Genomic DNA, 10,000 nt, shown 5'->3' with positions numbered 1-10,000 from the left:
TGTTCTGGGTGGTTGCTAGGGTGTTCTGGGAGGTTTCTAGAGTGCTCTGGGTGGTTGCTAGAGTGTTCTGACTGGTTGCCAGGATGTTCTGGTAGGTTTCTAGAGTGCTCTGGGTAGTTGCTAGGGTGTTCTGACTGGTTGCCAGGATGTTCTGGGAGGTTTCTAGAGTGCTCTGGGTGGTTGCTAGGGTGTTCTGACTGGTAGCCAGGGTATTATGGAAGGTTTCTAGAGTGCTCTGGGTGGTTGCTATGATGTTCTGACTGGTTGCCAGGATGATCTGGGAGGTTTCTTGAGTGTTCTGGGTGGTTGCTAGGGTGTTCTGGGAGGTTTCTAGAGTGCTCTGGGTGGTTGTTAGGGTGTTCTGGGAGGTTGCTAGAGTGTTCTGGCTGGTTGCCAGGATGTTCTGGTAGGTTTCTAGAGTGCTCTGGTTAGTTGCTAGGGTGTTCTGACTGGTTGCCAGGATGTTCTGGGAGTTTTCTAGAGTGCTCTGGGTGGTTACTAGGGTGTTCTGACTGGTTGCCAGGGTGTTCTGACTTGTTCCCAGGGTATTCTGAATGGTTGCACTTATTTAGAAAATGGAAAATGATCTGGGAGGTTTCTAGAGTGCTCTGGGTGGTTGCTAGGGTGTTCTGACTGGTTGCCAGGATGATCTGGGAGGTTTCTAGAGTGCTCTGGGTGGTTACCAGGATGATCTGGGAGGTTTCTAGAGTGCTCTGACTGGTTACCAGGATGATCTGGGAGGTTTCTAGAGTGCTCTGGGTGGTTGCTAGGGTGTTCTGACTGGTTGCCAGGATGTTCTGGTAGGTTTCTAGAGTGCTCTGGGTGATTGCTAGGGTGTTCTGGGTGATTGCTAGGGTGTTCTGACTGGTTGCCAGGATGATCTGGGAGGTTTCTAGAGTGCTCTGGGTGGTTGCTAGGGTATTCTGACTGGTTGCCAGGATGATCTGGGAGGTTTCTAGAGTGTTCTGGGTAGTTGCTAGGGTGTTCTAGGAGGTTTCTAGAGTGCTCTGGGTGGTTGTTAGGGTGTTCTGGGAGGTTTCTAGAGTGCTCTGGGTGGTTGCCAGGATGTTCTGGTAGGTTTCTAGAGTGCTCTGGGTGATTGCTAGGGTGTTCTGGGTGATTGCTAGGGTGTTCTGACTGGTTGCCAGGATGATCTGGGAGGTTTCTAGAGTGCTCTGGGTGGTTGCTAGGGTATTCTGACTGGTTGCCAGGATGATCTGGGAGGTTTCTAGAGTGCTCTGGGCGGTTGCTAGGGTGTTCTGACTGGTTGCCAGGATTATCTGGGAGGTTTCTAGAGTGCTCTGGGTGGTTGCTAGGGTGTTCTGACTGGTTGCCAGGATGATCTGGGAGGTTTCTAGACTGCTCTGGGTGGTTGCTAGGGTGTTCTGGGAGGTTTCTAGAGTGCTCTGGGTGGTTGTTAGGGTGTTCTGGGAGGTTTCTAGAGTGTTCTGACTGGTAGCCAGGGTGTTATGGAAGGTTTCTAGAGTGCTCTGGGTGGTTGCTATGATGTTCTGACTGGTTGCCAGGATGATTTGGGAGCTTTCTAGAGTGTTCTGGGTGGTTGCTAGGGTGTTCTGGGAGGTTTCTAGAGTGCTCTGGGTGGTTGCTAGAGTGTTCTGACTGGTTGCCAGGATGTTCTGGTAGGTTTCTAGAGTGCTCTGGGTAGTTGCTAGGGTGTTCTGACTGGTTGCCAGGATGTTCTGGGAGGTTTCTAGAGTGCTCTGGGTGGTTGCTAGGGTGTTCTGACTGGTAGCCAGGGTATTATGGAAGGTTTCTAGAGTGCTCTGGGTGGTTGCTATGATGTTCTGACTGGTTGCCAGGATGATCTGGGAGGTTTCTTGAGTGTTCTGGGTGGTTGCTAGGGTGTTCTGGGAGGTTTCTAGAGTGCTCTGGGTGGTTGTTAGGGTGTTCTGGGAGGTTGCTAGAGTGTTCTGGCTGGTTGCCAGGATGTTCTGGTAGGTTTCTAGAGTGCTCTGGTTAGTTGCTAGGGTGTTCTGACTGGTTGCCAGGATGTTCTGGGAGTTTTCTAGAGTGCTCTGGGTGGTTACTAGGGTGTTCTGACTGGTTGCCAGGGTGTTCTGACTTGTTCCCAGGGTATTCTGAATGGTTGCCCTGGTGTACTGAGTGGTAGCCAGGGTGTTATGGGAGGTTTCTAGGGTGCTCTGGGTGGTTGCTAGTGTGTTCTGACTTGTTGGCAGGGTGTTCTGAGAGGTTGCCAGGTTATTCTGGGTGGTTGCTGGGGTGTTCTGATTGGTTGCCAGGGTGTACTGAGTGGTAACCAGGGTGTTATGGGAGGTTTCTAGGGTGTTATGTGTGATTGTTAGGGTGTTCTGACTGGTTCCCAGGGTGTTCTGGGTGGTTGATGGTGTTCTATGAGGTTTCTAGAGTGCTCTGGGTGGTTGCTAGGGTGTTCTGACTTGTTGCCAGGGTGTACTGAGAGGTTTCCAGGTTATTCTGGGTGGTTGCTATGGTGTTCTGATTGGTTGCCAGGGTGTTCTGAGTGGTTGCCAGGGTGTTATGTGAGGTTTCTAGGGTGTTATGTGTGATTGGTAAGGTGTTCTGGGTGGTTGACAGGGTGTTCTATCAGGTTTCTAGAGTGCTCTGGGTGGTTGCTAGGGTGTTCTGGGAGGTTTCTAGACTGCTCTGGGTGGTTGTTAGGGTGTTCTGGGAGGTTTCTAGAGTGTTCTGACTGGTAGCCAGGGTATTATGGAAGGTTTCTAGAGTGCTCTGGGTGGTTGCTATGATGTTCTGACTGGTTGCCAGGATGATCTGGGAGGTTTCTTGAGTGTTCTGGGTGGTTGCTAGGGTGTTCTGGGAGGTTTCTAGAGTGCTCTGGGTGGTTGTTAGGGTGTTCTGGGAGGTTGTTAGAGTGTTCTGGCTGGTTGCCAGGATGTTCTGGTAGGTTTCTAGAGTGCTCTGGGTAGTTGCTAGGGTGTTCTGACTGGTTGCCAGGATGTTCTGGGAGTTTTCTAGAGTGCTCTGGGTGGTTACTAGGGTGTTCTGACTGGTTGCCAGGGTGTTCTGACTTGTTCCCAGGGTATTCTGAATGGTTGCCCTGGTGTACTGAGTGGTAGCCAGGGTGTTATGGGAGGTTTCTAGGGTGCTCTGGGTGGTTGCTAGTGTGTTCTGACTTGTTGGCAGGGTGTTCTGAGAGGTTGCCAGGTTATTCTGGGTGGTTGCAGGGGTGTTCTGATTGGTTGCCAGGGTGTACTGAGTGGTAACCAGGGTGTTATGGGAGGTTTCTAGGGTGTTATGTGTGATTGTTAGGGTGTTCTGACTGGTTCCCAGGGTGTTCTGGGTGGTTGATGGTGTTCTATGAGGTTTCTAGAGTGCTCTGGGTGGTTGCTAGGGTGTTCTGACTTGTTGCCAGGGTGTACTGAGAGGTTTCCAGGTTATTCTGGGTGGTTGCTATGGTGTTCTGATTGGTTGCCAGGGTGTTCTGAGTGGTTGCCAGGGTGTTATGTGAGGTTTCTAGGGTGTTATGTGTGATTGGTAAGGTGTTCTGGGTGGTTGACAGGGTGTTCTATCAGGTTTCTAGAGTGCTCTGAGTGGTTGCCAGGGTGCTATACTTGGTTGCTCTGACTTGCTGCCAGGGTGTTCTGGCTGGTTTCCTACTGGCTCAAGTGAGTAGAGTTTGTGTGATATTGTGCTCTCTAGATCTGACTGAAGTCTCTCCTTCAATGTAAGTCTATGGGGTTTTTTTCAGGTGTAAATGGTGAGTGTGATCTGTTGATAAAGCAGCACACTCTCTCCTCAACACACATGATTTGAGGGATCATTAAGGTCTGGAGTACAAATGCTGCAGGACTTCACATATCAAACGGTTCATTCTGGCTTAATGTGAATTTGCCAAAATAAAGCAGGTTTTGTGCATGTGTTGTTTTACCTGTGCAGCAGTTGTCCAGCAGGTGTGTGTTCAATCTTGTATCCTTCACTGCGCAGCACGTCAATCACAGTATAGTTTCCCAGAAAATGACCTGAAACACAAACATTCATTTCTCTTTAGTGGTGTGAGTAAATAGACACACACACTCACATGCACACACGCGCACTGACACACACACACACACACACACACACACACACACACACACACACACACACAGTGTAGAATAACAGAGTGTTTGTTACAGGAGGAGTGTGTTGAGCTCTATTGGCCTGTAAAGTGATGTGTCCATTCACAGAGGTTTGAGTTACAGATGAGTGAGATAAGTGTAGACTAATAAATACATTTATAATAATGAGAGAGATCTCGTTTAGTTTTGAGCTGCTGCTGTTGTTAATGTGTTACTGGTTCCTGGTGTGAGACACTGTTAAACTTGGCAAACACACAATTCTAGTTGTAAATATTTCATATATTCTCACTGTGTATGTGTGGAAAACCAGCTGAGGAATGTTTCTGATGGACATATAATCCACTGACTGATTGACTGCCATCTAAAGTATAAGTGGAGACGTATATACTGTATTGAACAAACATGGAAACATTGTTTAAACACTTCAAAATAAAGATCTGTAACATTAATTGGGTCAAATTGGTGTCCTGAAAAAGGGACGTTTCTTAGCAACCAGCTGTGATTGTGACATCAGTGTTAATGCCAGAATGTTAAACTCACATTCAATCCGACGGATTCCTGTGAATGACTGTATTGATCTGTGAATGACTGTATTAATCTTGAATGACTGTATTAATCTGTGAATGACTGTATTACAGTAATCTTGAATGACTGTATTGATCCGTGAATGACTGTATTGATCTTGAATGACTGTATTAATCTTGAATGACTGTATTGATCCGTGAATGACTGTATTGATCTGTGAATGACTGTATTGATCTGTGAATGACTGTATTAATCTTGAATGACTGTATTAATCTGTGAATGACTGTATTAATCTTGAATGACTGTATTAATCTGTGAATGACTGTATTAATCTGTGAATGACTGTATTACAGTAATCTTGAATGACTGTATTGATCCGTGAATGACTGTATTGATCTTGAATGACTGTATTGATCTGTGAATGACTGTATTAATCTTGAATGACTGTATTAATCTGTGAATGACTGTATTAATCTATGAATGACTGTATTGATCCGTGAATGACTGTATTAATCTGTGAATGACTGTATTAATCTGTGAATGACTGTACTGATCTGTGAATGACTGTATTAATCTTTAATGAATGTATTGATCCGTGAATGACTGTATTAATCTTGAATGACTGTATTAATCTGTGAATGACTGTATTAATCTGTGAATGGCTGTATTGATCCGTGAATGACTGTATTAATCTGTGAATGACTGTATTAATCTTGAATGACTGTATTGATCTGTGAATGACTGTATTAATCTTGAATGACTGTATTAATCTGTGAATGACTGTATTACAGTAATCTTGAATGACTGTATTGATCCGTGAATGACTGTATTGATCTTGAATGACTGTATTGATCTGTGAATGACTGTATTAATCCTGAATGACTGTATTAATCTGTGAATGACTGTATTGATCCGTGAATGACTGTATTAATCTGTGAATGACTGTATTAATCTGTGAATGACTGTATTGATCCGTGAATGACTGTATTAATCTGTGAATGACTGTATTAATCTGTGAATGACTGTACTGATCTGTGAATGACTGTACTGATCTGTGAATGACTGTATTAATCTTTAATGAATGTATTGATCCGTGAATGACTGTATTGATCTGTGAATGGCTGTATTAATCTTGAATGACTGTATTAATCTGTGAATGACTGTATTAATCTGTGAATGGCTGTATTGATCCGTGAATGACTGTATTAATCTGTGAATGACTGTATTAATCTTGAATGACTGTATTGATCTGTGAATGACTGTATTAATCTTGAATGAATGTATTGATCCGTGAATGACTGTATTAATCTTGAATGACTGTATTGATCTGTGAATGACTGTATTAATCTTGAATGACTGTATTGATCTGTGAATGACTGTATTAATCTTGAATGAATGTATTGATCCGTGAATGACTGTATTAATCTTGAATGACTGTATTGATCTGTGAATGACTGTATTAATCTTGAATGACTGTATTGATCTGTGAATGACTGTATTGATCTGTGAATGACTGTATTAATCTTGAATGACTGTATTGATCTGTGAATGACTGTATTAATCTTGAATGACTGTATTGATCTGTGAATGACTGTATTGATCTGTGAATGACTGTATTAATCTTGAATGACTGTATTAATCTGTGAATGACTATTAATCTTGAATGACTGTATTGATCCGTGAATGACTGTATTAATCTTGAATGACTGTATTAATCTGTGAATGACTGTATTAATCTTGAATGACTGTATTAATCTGTGAATGACTGTATTGATCCGTGAATGACTGTATTGATCCGTGAATGACTGTATTGATCTGTGAATGACTATATTGATCCGTGAATGACTGTATTAATCTTGAATGACTGTATTAATCTGTGAATGACTGTATTAATCTTGAATGACTGTATTAATCTGTGAATGACTATTGATCTGTGAATGACTGTATTAATCTTGAATGACTGTATTAATCTGTGAATGACTGTATTAATCTTGAATGAATGTATTGATCCGTGAATGACTGTATTAATCTGTGAATGACTGTATTAATCTGTGAATGACTGTATTGATCTGTGAATGACTGTATTAATCTTGAATGACTGTATTAATCTGTGAATGACTGTATTGATCTGTGAATGACTGTATTAATCTTGAATGACTGTATTAATCTGTGAATGTTTATTGATCTGTGAATGACTGTATTAATCTGTGAATGACTGTATTAATCTTGAATGACTGTATTAATCTGTGAATGACTGTATTGATCTGTGAATGACTGTATTGATCCGTGAATGACTGTATTGATCCGTGAATGACTGTATTGATCCGTGAATGACTGTATTAATCTGTGAATGACTGTATTAATCTTTAATGAATGTATTGATCCGTGAATGACTGTATTAATCTTGAATGACTGTATTGATCTGTGAATGACTGTATTAATCTTGAATGAATGTATTGATCCGTGAATGACTGTATTAATCTTGAATGACTGTATTGATCTGTGAATGACTGTATTAATTTTGAATGACTGTATTAATCTGTGAATGACTATTAATCTTGAATGACTGTATTGATCCGAGAATGACTGTATTAATCTTGAATGACTGTATTAATCTTGAATGACTGTATTAATCTGTGAATGACTGTATTGATCTGTGAATGACTGTATTAATCTTGAATGACTGTATTGATCTGTGAATGACTGTATTAATCTTGAATGACTGTATTAATCTGTGAATGACTATTGATCTGTGAATGACTGTATTAATCTGTGAATGACTGTATTAATCTGTGAATGACTGTATTGATCCGTGAATGACTGTATTAATCTTGAATGACTGTATTGATCTGTGAATGACTGTATTAATCTTGAATGACTGTATTAATCTGTGAATGACTGTATTAATCTTGAATGACTGTATTAATCTGTGAATGACTGTATTAATCTGTGAATGACTGTATTAATCTTGAATGACTGTATTAATCTGTGAATGACTGTATTGATCTGTGAATGACTGTATTAATCTTGAATGACTGTATTGATCTGTGAATGACTGTATTAATCTTGAATGACTGTATTAATCTGTGAATGACTGTATTGATCTGTGAATGACTGTATTAATCTTGAATGACTGTATTAATCTGTGAATGACTATTGATCTGTGAATGACTGTATTAATCTTGAATGACTGTATTAATCTGTGAATGACTGTATTAATCTGTGAATGACTGTATTGATCCATGAATGACTGTATTAATCTTGAATGACTGTATTGATCTGTGAATGACTGTATTAATCTTGAATGACTGTATTAATCTGTGAATGACTGTATTAATCTGTGAATGACTGTATTGATCCGTGAATGACTGTATTAATCTTGAATGACTGTATTAATCCGTGAAGGACTGTATTGATCTGTGAATGACTGTATTAATCTTGAATGACTGTATTGATCTGTGAAAGACTGTATTAATCTTGAATGAATGTATTGATCCGTGAATGACTGTATTAATCTGTGAATGACTGTATTGATCCGTGAATGACTGTATTAATCTGTGAATGACTGTATTAATCCGTGAAGGACTGTATTGATCTGTGAATGACTGTATTAATCTTGAATGACTGTATTGATCTGTGAAAGACTGTATTAATCTTGAATGAATGTATTGATCCGTGAATGACTGTATTAATCTGTGAATGACTGTATTGATCCGTGAATGACTGTATTAATCTGTGAATGACTGTATTGATCCGTGAATGACTGTATTAATCTTGAATGACTGTATTGATCTGTGAATGACTGTATTAATCTTGAATGACTGTATTGATCTGTGAAAGACTGTATTAATCTTGAATGAATGTATTGATCCGTGAATGACTGTATTAATCTGTGAATGACTGTATTGATCCGTGAATGACTGTATTAATCTGTGAATGACTGTATTAATCCGTGAAGGACTGTATTGATCTGTGAATGACTGTATTAATCTTGAATGACTGTATTGATCTGTGAAAGACTGTATTAATCTTGAATGAATGTATTGATCCGTGAATGACTGTATTAATCTGTGAATGACTGTATTAATCCGTGAAGGACTGTATTGATCTGTGAATGACTGTATTAATCTTGAATGACTGTATTGATCTGTGAAAGACTGTATTAATCTTGAATGAATGTATTGATCCGTGAATGACTGTATTAATCCGTGAATGACTGTATTGATCCGTGAATGACTGTATTGATCCGTGAATGACTGTATTAATCTGTGAATGACTGTATTAATCTTTAATGAATGTATTGATCCGTGAATGACTGTATTAATCTTGAATGACTGTATTGATCTGTGAATGACTGTATTAATCTTGAATGAATGTATTGATCCGTGAATGACTGTATTAATCTTGAATGACTGTATTGATCTGTGAATGACTGTATTAATTTTGAATGACTGTATTAATCTGTGAATGACTATTAATCTTGAATGACTGTATTGATCCGAGAATGACTGTATTAATCTTGAATGACTGTATTAATCTTGAATGACTGTATTAATCTGTGAATGACTGTATTGATCTGTGAATGACTGTATTAATCTTGAATGACTGTATTGATCTGTGAATGACTGTATTAATCTTGAATGACTGTATTAATCTGTGAATGACTATTGATCTGTGAATGACTGTATTAATCTGTGAATGACTGTATTAATCTGTGAATGACTGTATTGATCCGTGAATGACTGTATTAATCTTGAATGACTGTATTGATCTGTGAATGACTGTATTAATCTTGAATGACTGTATTAATCTGTGAATGACTGTATTAATCTTGAATGACTGTATTAATCTGTGAATGACTGTATTAATCTGTGAATGACTGTATTAATCTTGAATGACTGTATTAATCTGTGAATGACTGTATTGATCTGTGAATGACTGTATTAATCTTGAATGACTGTATTGATCTGTGAATGACTGTATTAATCTTGAATGACTGTATTAATCTGTGAATGACTGTATTGATCTGTGAATGACTGTATTAATCTTGAATGACTGTATTAATCTGTGAATGACTATTGATCTGTGAATGACTGTATTAATCTTGAATGACTGTATTAATCTGTGAATGACTGTATTAATCTGTGAATGACTGTATTGATCCATGAATGACTGTATTAATCTTGAATGACTGTATTGATCTGTGAATGACTGTATTAATCTTGAATGACTGTATTAATCTGTGAATGACTGTATTAATCTGTGAATGACTGTATTGATCCGTGAATGACTGTATTAATCTTGAATGACTGTATTAATCCGTGAAGGACTGTATTGATCTGTGAATGACTGTATTAATCTTGAATGACTGTATTGATCTGTGAAAGACTGTATTAATC

The 10,000-nt window shown here is 39.4% G+C and overlaps 1 protein-coding gene across 2 annotated transcripts in view; it reads right to left on the bottom strand.

Annotated features, from left to right (window-relative positions):
- The window catches only part of LOC127643257 (metalloprotease TIKI1-like), an 80,703-nt gene that overhangs the window by 11,908 nt on the left and 58,795 nt on the right, over positions 1–10,000 (bottom strand). For both annotated transcript variants that reach the window (XM_052125927.1, XM_052125928.1), the window contains exon 5: positions 3,887–3,977. In XM_052125927.1, the coding sequence (XP_051981887.1) occupies positions 3,887–3,977 (91 nt within the window). The remainder of the gene's footprint in view (positions 1–3,886; positions 3,978–10,000) is intronic.

This window comes from Xyrauchen texanus, chromosome 4 (assembly GCF_025860055.1).
Source record: "Xyrauchen texanus isolate HMW12.3.18 chromosome 4, RBS_HiC_50CHRs, whole genome shotgun sequence".
NCBI lineage: Eukaryota > Metazoa > Chordata > Actinopteri > Cypriniformes > Catostomidae > Xyrauchen > Xyrauchen texanus.
This window is presented reverse-complemented; position numbering and strand designations above follow the sequence as displayed.